Raw genomic sequence first — 14,107 nt, 5'->3', positions numbered from 1 at the left:
CACCGCACAGTCCTTGTCGGTGGCCACCAGGACATTTCCCTCCCGACTTCCGAATTACTCTTCATGCACAGGGGTGAGAGAGTCCTGCAGAAGGCCGGCTGCCCGGGAACACTCTGCCCAGAGGCTCGTTTCTTTAGGGGACATCCCCAGACTCAGCCCACAGGTGACTGGATCCATCTGGTCTCTGCTAGCAACTAACCCTAACCCTAGCAAAGTCCCCACTCGCTCTGCTTTGGGAGACCACCGCACCCACTCCTTCAGGAGCCCTGCAGAGGGGCCTCCAGACTTCCTGCTGAGAGGACCCTGGCCCAGGCAGGCTTGGCCTGGTCTTCCTGTTTCTGCCCTCCAAGCCTGTGGTGTCTGAGCACAAGGAAGTGGGGGCCAGGGAACGGAGTGGACACGGAGGACAGTGCTGGGGCAAGTCCAAGGGGTAGAGCAGGAGGGCAGATCCCAGGCTGCAGCCTTGCACACGCAACACGCGGCCCCTCCAAGCCGCCTGCAGTGGGAAGAGCTGAGCAGTCCTTGCAACAGACACCTGAGGACCAGCAAAGCCCCAAATAAGGTCTGTCTGCCCCTTTACAGAGAGTCTGCCAGCGCCGGGGTCAGAGGATTGCTGAGGGCTTCCAAAGTCAGCTGCCAGGAAGCAGGAAAGAAAGAACATGGCAGCTTGAGCGAGGCAGGGAGGCTAGACCCTGGTGGGAGAAGTCCCAGGCGGGGTGGGGCTCAGAAGTGGACTCCATCAGCACCGTGGAGGCCGTCTCAATGACAAAGCAAGAGGGTGGACACCTGGGCTTCAGTCCACCACAGTCAGCTGTGGGCCCTCACACCCTCTTTATGTGTCAACTCATAAACTTCCTGGGCTGTTGACCTCCGCTGATGACCTCCACTGATGACCTCCACTGATCCAGGAGCCTAGACGCCCCTCCTCTCTCACAGCTCCACCTGCTTTTGCCCGGCCCTCCCACCACCTTGAAGAGTCCCTCCACTCAGGTCTGGGGACCTTTTCCACCCACCACGTAGAGGGATGCTGGCAGTCGCTGGGACCTGCCCCAGGACCTGCGCCTTGTCTGCCTAGCACCTGTCATTACTCAATAAACCCTTTGATGTCAGAGAGCCCGCGGTCTCTAGAGGTTTGCTGTAACACATGATCTGCCTGAAGAGGGCACGACCGGCCAGGGTTCTCATCTCTAAGATGCAAATGGAAATCCAGACATTTCCATGAGCAAGAGGGGGGGGAGGACAAGCAGGAGGACTCAGTCGAGTGGCTGCCTTCAGTCCCAGCCCAGCCACTTCCTCAATTATGTGTGACCTCTCTCTCTCTCTCTCTCTCTCTCTTTTTTTTTTTTTGGTACTGGGGAGTGAATCCAGGGGCACTTAGCCACTGAGCCACATGCGCAGCCCTTTATTGTATTTTATTTAGAGACAGGGTCTCACTGAGTTACCGTGGGCCTTGCTGAATTGCTGAGGCTGGCTTTTAACTCACATCCTCCGACAGCCTCCCGAGCCACTGGGATTACAGGTGTGCGCCACCACACCCAGCATGACCTCCCTTATCTGTGAATCAGGGGTGATACTCCAGCCGCATCCCAGGGCCCCCGGAGCAACGCCAGGAGCAGGGTAAGTGCTCTTTTCTAGGTTGATCTCTTGGGTTTGTTTCTTTGTGTGTGTGTGTGTGTGTGTGTGTGTGTGTGGTGCTGGGGATTGAACCTAGGGCCTTGTGCCTGCCAGGAAGCTCTCCACCAACTGAGCTATGTCCCCAGCCAGATCTCTTGGTTTTTCAATGATGCAGTTAAAAACATGATGGTAACAACAATTGATGGACCAAAGAAAATACCCGGGCCAGGTGTGGTAATCCCAGCGGCTCAGGAGGCTGAGGAGGAGGCCCACAAGTTCGAGGCCAACAACAGCAACTTAGCGATGAGGCCCTAAGCAACTTAAGGAGATCCTGCCTCAAAGAGCATGAAGGGCTGGGGACGCGGCTCCACAGGAGGCACCTGGTTTCAGTCCCCGGTCCAAAAGGAAAAGAAAATGCACGGGTGTTCTGTGGAGGTCTGGGTGTGCTTCCCCGGCAGAGTGGTTAAGGGCATGAACTCAGGAACCAAGCCCAGCCGGTGACCGTGGGGACCTCGGCGCACATAGGGGTGGTAGTGGGCTTTGGCCAGCGTCCAGGCATTGCAGGGTAGGGCCTGGAGGACGGCCGCCTCCTTGGCCTCTCCTGCTGCAGGTGGGGGTCACAGGGCGGAGGCTTGAGCTTGGATTCTGTGGTCAACTGCCACCCTCCCCTCCCCCACCACGTGCACCAGGACCCCAGTGGCTCCCACAGGGACTCCGCCAGGCGCCACCAGAGGCTGATTCTTTCTCTTGCTCCTCTGCTGGGCTGGCCACTGTCCTCTCTCCAAGGCCGTCTTCCCTGGCCCTCGCAGCCTGGGCTTTGGTCAGTCCCTCTGTGTCTGTGTCCCCTTCGCTCTCACGTGTCTCTCTGGCTCTCCAGCTCTGCTCACTCTGCTTATGTGTCCCCCGGGGGAGAGTGGGGCACCTCCTCCAAGAGCCCCCTTCCGAGGTCCCTGCTGGGCGGAGCCCTTTGCTGCACCCCCCACTTCCTGTGGCCCCTTCCAGGACCCCATCCAGCCACAATGTACCCCCGGGCTTTGGCCTGCCTGCGCGCAGAGCCCCTAGACCCAGAGTCACCTGCGCTGGGGGTGGGAAGGGCAGGCCTCTGGGCTGGCGCCTCTGGGTGGGGGTCCAAGTCTCCCCAGCCGTGGACGGTGGGCCTCGGGCAGAGCAGGGGGCACAGAATGTGGCGTCGGTGCTCAGAAACGAGAAAGCCCAGCCACAGACGGCTTCTCCCTCCACACCGATGACAGGCGCCATCGGCACCGCTGTGCCTGGGCCCATGGATCCCCTGAGGCGATCTTTCTCCCCGTGCTCCTCGCGACCCTCAAGCCCCAGGACCCCGCCCTGCGAGGCCTCTGACTCTGTGGGCATCGAGGCTGTGCTGGACCAACTGAAGATCAAGGCCATGAAGATGGGGTTTGAGTTCAACATCATGGTGGTGGGTGAGTGAGGGGCTCACAGGCGGCAGGACCGGGGGACAGGGACAAGGCCTGTGGGCCCGGGAGTGTCGCCTCATCCCTCAGTCTCAGGGTCCCCATTCGGCAGGGAGCCTGGCCATGGCACCTCATGGGAGTGCTACAGTGGAAAATCTGGGAAACTGTTGTTACAGACAAAAAATCACTCACCAAGAGGCAAGCAGGGTCTGCGGGGAGGGTCAGATTCCTGGACTTGGGACCCCAGTGCAATCTTGATACGATGTCATGGATGCTGATGTGGCTGGGTTTCACTTGTAAAAACTGGTTGAAATGCCCATCAGTGGGTGGCTGAGCCAGCAAAACTTGGCTTATTCATACAGTGGAATATTATTCAGTCGTGAAAAAGAATGAAGCATGGACGTGGGCTACAGTATGACCGATCATTATTCTAAGGAAAAGCAACCGAACACCAAAGGCCAGATATTGTATGATTCCGTTTACATGAAACATCCAGAACAAGCAATTCCACAGGGACAGAAAGCAGACAAGGGGGTCAGGGGCTGGGAGAGGAGGGAACAGGGAACAATTGCTTCGCAGTCGCAGTCTTCCTTTTGGGGTGATGACAGTGTTCTGGAACTAAGGAGAGGTGGTGGTTACCTGGTACTGGGAGGAGATTTAATGCCACTTTTATTTTACTTTTGGTTCAACAGGGCTACTCTACGACTGAGCTACGTGCCCAGCCTTTTTTTTTGGTGGTGGTGCTGGGGATCAAACCCAGGGCCTTGTACATGCGAGGCAGGCACTCCGTCAACTGAGCTGCATCCCCAGCCTCCTTGCCCAGCCCTTTTCAAAACATTATTTTATCCTGGGCTAGGGACAGAGCTCAGTTGGTAGAGTGCTTGCCTGGCACGCACAAGGCCCTGGGTTCAATCCCAGCACCACAAAAAATAAATCAATAAATATTTTATCCTGCCAGGCGCAGTGGTGCAGGCCCTCATCCCAGCGGCTTGGAAGGCTGAGCCAAGAGGATCATGAGTTCAAAGTCAGCCTCAGCCACGGTGAGGCGCTAGCAACTCAGTGAGTCCCTGTCTCTAAGTAAAATACAAAAAAGAGCTGGGGATGTGGCCCAGCGGCGGCTGAGTGCCCCCGAGTTCAATCCCTGGTACCAAAAAAGCAAAAAATCGTTTCATCTTGAGACAGAGTCTCACTGAGTTGCCGAGGCTGGCCTTCAACTGGAGTCCTCTGCCTGTGCCTCTTGAGTACTGCCACTTGACCGTGCACTTGAAAACGATAACGGCTATTTTTGCCGTCAATTTTACCTCAATAAGCAAAGGGGAGGAAAATGTTGAGCTGGACGCTTGTGACCCTGGGTACCTGACTGCGTTGACACTGGGCTGGGAAAACAGTCTGCTTTCTGAAACATCCCGCGGGGTCAGGAGCGGGAGAGGCTGCCTGAGGTGTGCCCGCCCCTGACTGCTGTCCTCTGGTCGCTCCCAGGGCAGAGCGGGCTGGGCAAGTCCACCATGGTGAACACCCTGTTCAAGTCCAAGGTGTGGAAGTCGAGCCTGCCGGGCCTGGGGACGCCCATGCCACAGACGTTGCAGCTGCACTCGGTGACCCACGGTGAGTGAGCCCCGGCCCGCCCCCGCCCGCTGGGTCCGATCCCTCCCCTCTGCTCTCCCCACAGTCATCGAGGAGAAGGGCGTGAAGCTGAAGCTCACCGTGACCGACACACCTGGCTTCGGGGACCAGATCAACAACGACAAGTGGTGGGTCCCAGGGTGGGCGACCAGCTCCCACCCGTCCTCCGACCCCTGGGAGACACCCAGCTCCAGAGAGGCCTGGCCATGCCATCTAAAACTGAAGGCCAGCCAGGCGTGGTGGCACAGGCTGTGACCCCAGCGGCTCCGGAGGCTGAGGCAGGAGGATCACAAGTTGAAGGCCAGCCTCAGCTACTTAGCAAGGCCCAAAGCAGCTCAGTGAGATTCTGTCTCAAAATAAAAATAATAAATAAAAAGGGCCGGGAAGCGGCTCAGTGTAACACACCCCTGGGTTCCATCCCCATGCCAAAAAAAAAAGTTGGGAGTGGCTCAGACCACGGCAGGCAGCTTCCCTTCCCTGCAAAGCAGGTGCTGTCAGCCAAGGCTTCAGGGGAGAATGGCAGGGGTCTGTCTGTCTCCCATGAGGCAAAGGGCTGACAAAGGGCCGTAAGGGGACTGAGCCACTCTTGGGGGCTCTGGGGGTCTGTTCTGAGGGGGCTTCTCTGCCCAGCTGGGACCCGATTCTGGGCTACATCAACGAGCAGTACGAACGGTACCTGCAAGAGGAGATCCTCATCACCCGGCAGCGCCACATCCCCGACACCCGGGTGCACTGCTGCGTGTACTTCGTGCCGCCCACTGGCCACTGGTGAGGTGGCTGGACCAGCCAGGGAGGGCCCCCCACCTAGGGCAGACACGAGGAGGAGGAGTCTCAGTGTGGGCCTCGGGCTGGGTAGCCTCTCACTATTCCCTATCCCCGCCACCACTGTCCCTGCCCTGCCTGGGCAGCCTGCGGCCCCTGGACATCGAGTTCCTGCAGAGACTGTGCCGGACTGTGAATGTGGTGCCCGTGATTGCCCGGGCTGACAGCCTGACCATTGAGGAGCGAGAGGCCTTCAGGAGTAGGGTGATCTGGGTGCTCAAGGCAGGGCTGGGATCGGTGTGGCAGAGAGCAGGGTGGGCAGGATGGGCTGAGGTCGCCTATGTTTGGTTGGCAGATCCAGGAAGACCTGAGAAATCACTGCATTGATGTGTACCCACAGAAATGCTTCGACGAGGACATCAATGACAGGATCCTCAACAGCAAGATTCGGGTAAGAAGCTGCAAGGGGCAGAACGTTGGTGGAACTGGGCTCTCTCTCTGCAACTCAGGGAAATGCACGTGTACTTCTAGCAGGTACAAAACTGCATCCGTCTACAAACTCAAGGTGAGCAAGAAATGGCTCACATCAGACAATCCACAGAAAACCAAGAAATGTTGGCAAGTCACATCTCTAAGAAGGGGCTTGTATCCTAAGAACTCTCACAACTCAACAACAAAAGCCTGAAGGGCAAGGACTGTGAATGTGGTGCCGGTGATTGCCGGGCTGACAGCCTGGGGGTGTGACTCGGTGGTAGAGTACTTGGGCTCAACTCCCAGCACTCAAAAAAAAAGAGCAGGCCAAGGCCAAAGATCTGAATAGACATTTCCCCAAGAATACATAAAGAGGTCTGGGGACATATCTCAGTTGGTGGAGTGCTTGCCTTGCATGCACAAGGTCCTGGGTTCAATCCCCAGCACCACCAAAAAAAATAATAATAATAATAATACATAAAAGACGGGTAGTGGTAAATGCCTGTAACCCAAGCTGATTGAGAGGATGAGGCAGGAGGATGAAAAGTTTAAGGTCATCCTGTGCAACTTAATAAAACTCTGTCTCAAAATAAAAAATAAAAAGGACTGGGGCTGTAGCTCAGTGGTAAGGGCTTAGGTTCACCTTCCAGAAACATGGAAACACACACAAAGGTATACAAATGTCTAAGAAACACACACAAAGGTGCCTAACATCATCAGTTGTGAGGGAAATCCAAATCTCAAAACCACAGGGAAAGACCACACCAATTGGGATGGTGTCTTAGTCAGTTTTCATTTGCTATAATACAACACCTGAGACTGGACAATTTATAAGGTATGAAATTTATTTAGATCACAGTCTTAGAGGGTAGAAGTCCAAAAGAGGGTGACCATATCAGTGTGGCCTCTAGTGAGGGCCTCAAGTTGCCTCACACAGGATGGAAATTAGGAAGGGTAAGTGGATATGTCCCAAACGGGATCCCGTGGCTAGAAGGAGGCCAGAATAAAGCTGAGGAAGCCCAACTTGCTTCATGACCTCCCTGTGCACACCTGTCTGTTTTAACCCTCATGATGACCCCAGGTGGAGATGACCGTTTCGTTTCACAGGTTGGAGGTTCAATGTCAGCAGGATTGCATACTTACGTATATAAGGAATACACATGGAATTCAGAATATGTATGGTATATGTGCAATGAGATATGTTTATAGATCACATATGTTATACTTTTTCTTTTTTTTTTTTTTTGGTGCTGGAGATCGAACCCAGGGCCTTGTGCATGAAAGGCAAGCACTCCACCAACTGAGCTGTATCCCCAGCCCCTTTTATTTCTTACTTTTTTGCAGTGCTGGGGATGGAACCCTTGCACATGCTTAGCATGGTTCTGCCGCTGGGCTACACCCCGGCCCCGAGATTATATTATTACTGTGGTTATTAACCAGACAGTTTCCAAGGCTACTCTGCCAACCTTGAACTATGCTAAATGCCTTGCGAACGTCCAGAGGCCTCCGACCGACCTGCTGGTGCCCTCACCTACAGCTGAGGCAGAGCAGGCGCGGGTTAGACGCCGAACACCGTGCTCCCTCCCACTGAGGACAGTGCCCCAGCCTCCTCCCAGGTGCCTCCTCCTCCCCTCCCCTAGGAGCGGATCCCTTTCGCCGTGGTCGGTGCAGACCGAGAGCACATGGTAAACGGGAGGTGCGTGCTGGGCCGGAAGACCAAGTGGGGCATCGTGGAAGGTCAGTGTGGGGACCTTGGAGACGCACTGAGGAGGGGGCGGGAACCAGAGCCCGGCCTGCACCTTAGGGACCTGGGCTGGGGCGGCGAGGTCCACAGACGGCAGCACACACACCTGAGCGGGAGCCCAGGCGAGCTGTCTGGCTCGGCCTCAGTTTCCTCCAGTCAAATAGGCATCGCAGGAATACGGGGACCGACAGGGTGCAAGTCCCCACCCAGCTGACAAGGCGATCACCCAGGGAGGGACACTGGGGGGCACTAGCTGAGGGAGCCAAAGGGCCCTGCCAAGGGCCAGGCTGGGTAGCAGGAGCTACCACGTTGTCGTTAGACACGCGTGTCCGCCATGGGTGGTACCATGGGCGAAATCTGATGCAGCGAAGGTGGGCTCACTCCCTGGCTCCGCAGCTCGCCGTAGTGGCCACTGCCCCAGGCCAGACAGCGGATGAACGAATGGCTGACTCAGAGCACCCAGGGAAGGGCAGAGGGGCAAGACGGGCCCGGGGTGGGGCACAGGGCTTCGGCACACGGTGGGGCTCGCTCAGTGCTCGCTGGAGCCACGTTCAGGCCCGTGTCTTGCAGTGGAGAATATGGCGCACTGTGAGTTTCCTCTCCTGAGAGATCTGCTCATCCGGTGAGGCCTGGGAGGCCGGGAAGGGGTCGCGGGGCCACCGTGGTCAGGGCTGACCTGCCTCTCACCACCCAGCTCCCACCTCCAAGACCTGAAGGACATCACCCACAACGTCCACTATGAGAACTACCGAGTCGTCAGGCTCAACGAGAGCCACCTGTTGCCCAGCGGGCCGGGCTGGGTGAACCTGGGCCCCGCCTCCACCCAACAGCTGACCACCCCTGCACCCCTGAAGGTCCGAAGGCGGGTCCAAGAGGATCCCAAGGATGAGTTCTAAGCACTTGCAGGCTCCCCAGGTCCTTGCACCCAACCCCCAATACAATACCTATTAAAGGTGGACACTGCTTTGTATTAGAAACTGTGCTCCTTTTTGTGGGGGGCGGTACCAGGGCTTGAACTGAGGGTTCTCCACCACTGAGCCACATCCCCAGCCCCATTTTGTATTTTATTTAGAGACAGGGTCTCACTGAGTTGCTTAGTGCCATGGCATTGCTGAGGCTGGCTTTGAACTTGAGATCCTCCTACCTCAGCCTCCAGAGCCGCTCGGATTACAGGTGTGTGCCACCAGCCCAGCTTGAAAATGACTTCTTTGAGGTAGCCTCAGAGAAAAGTATGGCTCTGTTTTTCTCTTTTAATAGCATGAGACCCAAGATCCTCAGGAAGTCAACCCCACTGTCCTGAGCCAGAGCCCAGTTACAAATGGGGCTCTCCCGTTTGTCCCGACCTCTCCTCTTGGCCTGGGACTAGGCCACGAACACTCGACTCCCCCACGTCCTCGGTGGCCTGACTTGGGCTGTCCTCCCTGAGCCACTCTGAGCCATGTGGGCCCTGCCTTCCTTCTTTCCTGCCCTAGCAGACCAACATGGTGAGCAGGAGATCCCAGCGGCCAGCCCCTTGTCCTCCCCTGCCTCAGGCTCTGCAGCTACACAATGGGGGTCGGGGGGGACTGTGTCCCTCTCCGTGGTGTCGGTGTTCCGACCAAACTCCACAGTTCTTGTTGTGCCTGCCACAACCCGAGAAATGGCACGCGGACAGAGGGGGTGGCAACTGGACGGAGCGAGCGTCAGTCCAGGGAGGAGAACCTGTGGCCGTGTGCGAGTTGTCCTCTGCCAAGATCCTCCAGGAGGGATGGACTTGACGTGACGGGAGCTGAAGCACTCCTCGGTGACAACGGTGAGCAGAACGGTATCCTAGCTACAGGTCAACTCCTCCTTGACTTCCCCAACCGATGGAGGCCGATGGAGCTCAGTGGTACAGCACTCAGGGGTTCTCGACCATCCCAGTACTTCCCCACTCCCCCTATATACAGAAGATAAGATAAAAAACCTTTCAGTTTTTTTTTTTTTTTTAAATCTCAGTATTTGGTCACACTGATGGAGGACTAACACACGCTCTAACAAACGTCTTAGTGGTGGCACATGGCTGCACAAAGGACGAAACACTGTCCCATCCCATAGCATGTTCCCCAGCTTGAGATCAGCCTTAGGCAATATGACAATGGCTACAGTGTTTCAAAACCGCACACTCTTTGGCACCACAAGTGCGTTTCTAGGGATGGATATTACACCAGCCCTGCCAGCCTCCAGTCGGCACTACTGACGTTAGAGGCTGGATCATTCTTTGCTGGAGGAGGCTCTCCTGTGCACTGAAGGAGGTTCAGCAGCATCGCTGTTCTGGACCCACTAGATGTCAGTAGCAACTCCCCCACTGTGACAACTATAAATGACCCCAAACATTGCTACAAGTCCCCTGGGGGTACACAGTATGTCCAGCTGGGAACCACTGATAGCTGTGCACAGGTGTGCAGAGTATCCTACCAAGGTTCCCAGAGAAGGGTGGGAAACAATGTACCTGTCCACGGGACACCCATACCACCATATTAGTTTCCTATGGATGCTGTAACAAATCAGCACATACTGGAGGCTTGTCAGAGTCTAACATCAGTATCACTGGGCAGAGGAGGGCTCCCGCACTGACCTAGCCACCATGTTGCCCGCCTCTGACTCCAACTGCCTCTTCAACTTTTCTTCTGAGTAGCTTTCTTCTGTGGTCAGTTTGCATTCCAGGAACCACAGGTCTGAGTGATAAGCATCTTTATGACAAGGGACTGAAACTACCCCCAAGCAACAGTGAGTCTCAGTAGATTACCCCATGATGGGTCTGCCCCTAAACAGAAGCTGAGGGAGCTTCTGAAGGAGCTGAGGCTGCCCCCCCACCCTATGCAGGGGCCATCATTCCACAAAGGGGAGCGAATTGACCTTCCCAGAACTTCCCAGAACTGTCCTGAGATAAGGATCAACCAGACAGTGGCACAAACAAGACATTCCTTCAGCTATGCAACTCCTGAGCCAAGCAAGAGCCAAGCAAGCCCCCCACCCCCAGCACTGCCTTGTTCCCTTTGTCTTTAAACCTCACAATGACGGTCAACTATTGAAGACAGATCTTTGGCCACTGCACCTGGGTATCTGCTCTTCCCTCGGTGGCCACACTGATCAAAGCTCCTGTCCCACTCTTGGCCACTGCCTGTCTCTTTGATTGTCATATTGGGACAGGTGGAAGAGACTGGTCTGTCAGGACCCCCAGAGCCAGGGTCTTTGCCTTAGGGCTCCAGTAAAAGGGCCCGAATCACAATCTGAGAAAGGACATGCTCCAGAGGAGACGACGTCTTTCTTTCCCCAGCTCCTAGAGCTCGGTTCCTCACTTTGTGCCCCCTTTCTCTCTTTTTTAATACTTTTTTAGTTGTGGAGACCTTTATTTTATTCATTTGCTTACACGTGCAGAATCGAACCCAGTGCCTCACACATGCTAGGCAAGTGCCCTACCACTGAGCCACAGCCTCAGCCCCCCCTTTCTGTACTTTCAAAGCCAGCAGCTTAACCCCTTGTTCCCAGGGCCACACTGCCTTCCCCTGGGTCAAGTCCCCCTCTGCTTCTCTCTTATAAGGACCCTTACTCTTGTGATTATTGGGCCCATCAAAATAATCCAGAATAATCTTTCATCTCAAAATCCTGAATTCCATCACCCCTGCCAAATCCCTTTTGTCAAAATAAGGTAACAACATATTTACAGATTCTAGAGAACTAGAACACAGTGATTCCAGGAGGCATATTTAAAAAAAAAAAATGTTTTCTTGAAAAAAAAAATTTTTTTTCTTGGAGCTACTTCCTACTCCTCTCCAAGCCTTACCCTGATCTCTCGTCCCACCTTTAACATCCCTCTCTCTGGGGTAGGCTGAATTCCAAAGGCCCTCTGCAACGCCTTTCCTAGCCTCAGTTTAAATAGTAATGTGTTCATCAAAAAAGAAAATGCAACAGTTGTTGTGTGATCACACCTGTAATCCCAGCCACTTGGGAGGCTGAGTCAGGAGGATCACAAATTCAAGGCTAACCAGGGCAATTTAGTGAGACCCTGTCTCAAAACAATGAAAAGGGCTTAAGGCCTGGGGTTGTGTAGCTCAGTGGTAGAACGTTTGCCTAGCACTGGGCTGGATCCTCTGCACACATAAAAATAAATAAATAAAGGTATTGTGTGCATCTACAACTTAAAAAAAAAAGGGGGGGGGGGCTTGAGGTGTAGCTCAGTGGCAGAGCACCCCTGAGTTGAATCCCAGTACTAGGAGGGAAAAAATGCAGATGTGCACTCTGTAATCCCAGGGACTCACAGGAGGTGAGTTCAAACCCAGCCTCAGGGGCTGGGGATGTCGCTCAAGCGGTAACCGCTCTCCTGCCATGCGTGGGGCTTTGGGTTCAATTCTCAGCACCAGTTAAAAATAAAATAAATATGTTCAGTCCACAGAAAACTAAAATTAATTAATTAATTAATTAAAAATTCTCTCTCTCTTAAAAAAAAAAAAAAAAACCCAGCCTCAGCAACTTAGCCCTGAACAACTCAGGAAGACTCTGTCTCCAGTGAAATATAAAAAAGGGCTGGGGATGCAGCTCAGTGGTTAGACACCCCTGGGTTCAATCCCTGGTACCACAAAAAAAAAAAAAAAAAAAAAAAAAAGAAAGGCAGATGCTGTTCCCTTTGATGTGACAAGGAAGCACAAGATTTCTTGGAAGAAAAAAGCCAAGAGCCTTGTGAAACATCTGTCTGTGTCCCACTGCACCGCTTTTCTGTCACGGTGCTTTCAGAGCCCCCTGAGGCCCTGGAGATGGGGACTTGAGACAAGGATTTCCTCCACCTTCCTCAAAGCCGGCTTCGAGGAACCTGCTGTAGCCTGGTCAGCGAGCCTCCGAGCTTCGCGAGGTCGTTCTCCGTGTCTTACCAAGTGGACATAGGCCTGCCGGGCCCAGCACGCCCACTGCGGCCGAGGCGGAGGGAGCGGCCACTGCCCACTCTACTCTCCTGGCCAGCACTGACCACAGATGTGAGTAAACAATTAGTGCAGTTATTTTGTTCACTGTCTGTCTGTCTTGCTGGAACACTTGAAGCAAGCATAGGCTCACAGCTGGGTCACCTCGGCCGGACCATTCGGGGACACAAGGAGCAGCTTTTAAGCCGGCGAACGAGCTGCAACACCCTGGGAAACCTGCGCTGCGCTGTGTGGACACCGCGGCCAGGGCGCGCAAGGGACCGGCCGGTTCTCGGGGACAAAGACGCGGCCACCGGAGGCAGCGTTGCCATCCTCCGGGGACACGACGCCCGCCCCTCACCGAAACCGGCACGTGCTCAGCCCGGGAGCGCCTGGGCCTGCGCGAGGCACCCTGGGAAGTGTAGTCCGGCCGCCTTCCACCCCGCCTCCAGCGCGCGAGACTTCCGCTCCCGGCGGGCACCGACCTCGCGCGAGGCACCCTGGGAAGTGTAGTCCGGCCGCCTTCCACACCGCCTCCAGCGCCCGAGACTTCCGCTCCCGGCGGGCACCGACCTCGCGCGAGGCTTTGAGAAAGACTCGGGAGACGCTAGGGTGGCTCTGGGCCAAGGGGAGGGGCGCGCGAGTGGAAGGGGCGGGGCCTGAGCAGGTTTCCGTTTTGAGACCCCTCCCCGGAAGCCGACGTGGGCAGTGAGCCCCCTCCTGCGCCTATTAGGCGGGTGCAAATTCGAGGCCAGCCTCAGCGTTGTAGGGAGACGTTAACAGACGCTAGTATGGCAGTATGTAAAAAAGTGGATGTGTAACTGATGTGATTCTGCAGTCTGTATATGGGGTAAAAATGGGAGTTCATAACCCACTTGAATCAAAGTGTGAAATATGATATGTCAAGAACTATGTAATGTTTTGAGCAACTAATTATAAAAATTTAAAAAAAAAAAGGTCTGGGGGTGTAGCAAGGCAAGGGATATTATTTGGGGAGGAAAGGCATGCATGAGTCGACCTGGGAGACCTTTTTTTCCTGGGCAAAAACATCGGCATGTTTCTTCTTTCTCCCTTCACCTTTTATTATTTTTTAAAATGTTTTTTAGTTGTCAGTGGACCTTTATTTATTCACATGCGGTGCTAAGAATTGAACCCAGTGCCTCATACATGCTAGGCAAGTGCTCTATCTCTGAGCCACAACCCCAGCCCATCCTTTTTAGTTTTTTGAGATGGGGGGGTCTTGCTGTTTAACATCTCTTTTGCCCAGGCTGGTCTTGAACTCCTGGGTTTAGGTGGTCCTCCTGAGTCAGTCTCCGGAGTAGTTGGGACTGCAAGCTTGTGCTTCTTCCCTCAAGCTTCTTTTCCAATCTTATTTTGAGCAACTTTTGCTTTTGGAAATGAAGATGGCAAAGAGTACTTCCTTTTTTTTTTTTTTTTGGAACGGGTACTGGGGATTGAACTCAGGAGCACTCAACCATTTAGCCACATCCTCATCCCTATATTGTATTTTATTTGGAGATAAGGTCTGACTTACTGCCTCGAAATTG

General features: G+C 54.5%; 1 protein-coding gene and 1 long non-coding RNA gene across 2 annotated transcripts; one reads left to right on the top strand and one right to left on the bottom strand.

Annotated features, from left to right (window-relative positions):
- The first annotated feature begins 1,691 nt into the window (after positions 1–1,691).
- Positions 1,692–8,624, top strand: Septin12 (septin 12). The gene is made up of 9 exons (XM_078024892.1): positions 1,692–3,056; positions 4,527–4,652; positions 4,717–4,798; positions 5,301–5,438; positions 5,579–5,696; positions 5,788–5,883; positions 7,544–7,640; positions 8,218–8,269; positions 8,342–8,624. Exons 1-9 carry the CDS (start codon positions 2,858–2,860, stop codon positions 8,541–8,543), a joined length of 1,110 nt encoding a protein of 369 aa, XP_077881018.1. The 5' UTR covers positions 1,692–2,857; the 3' UTR covers positions 8,544–8,624.
- A 253-nt stretch (positions 8,625–8,877) lies between these two features.
- Positions 8,878–13,145, bottom strand: LOC144367673 (uncharacterized). The gene is made up of 2 exons (XR_013427210.1): positions 10,244–13,145; positions 8,878–9,565 (listed from the first exon to the last, which is right to left on the bottom strand). It is a non-coding gene; the product is annotated as an uncharacterized LOC144367673 (long non-coding RNA).
- Between the last annotated feature and the right edge of the window lie 962 nt (positions 13,146–14,107).

Source organism: Ictidomys tridecemlineatus, chromosome 10, assembly GCF_052094955.1.
Source record: "Ictidomys tridecemlineatus isolate mIctTri1 chromosome 10, mIctTri1.hap1, whole genome shotgun sequence".
NCBI classification, from domain to species: Eukaryota; Metazoa; Chordata; class Mammalia; order Rodentia; family Sciuridae; genus Ictidomys; species Ictidomys tridecemlineatus.
This window is presented reverse-complemented; position numbering and strand designations above follow the sequence as displayed.

Bases quoted from the DNA above. Each gene is read 5' to 3' on its own strand.
- Septin12 (XM_078024892.1), top strand. From the start codon at position 2,858: ATGACAGGCGCCATCGGCACCGCTGTGCCTGGGCCCATGGATCCCCTG. The intron at 5,697-5,787 runs GTGATCTGGGTG...TTTGGTTGGCAG, and splicing joins GAGAGGCCTTCAGGAGTAGG to ATCCAGGAAGACCTGAGAAA. The intron at 5,884-7,543 runs GTAAGAAGCTGC...CCCCTCCCCTAG, and splicing joins TCCTCAACAGCAAGATTCGG to GAGCGGATCCCTTTCGCCGT.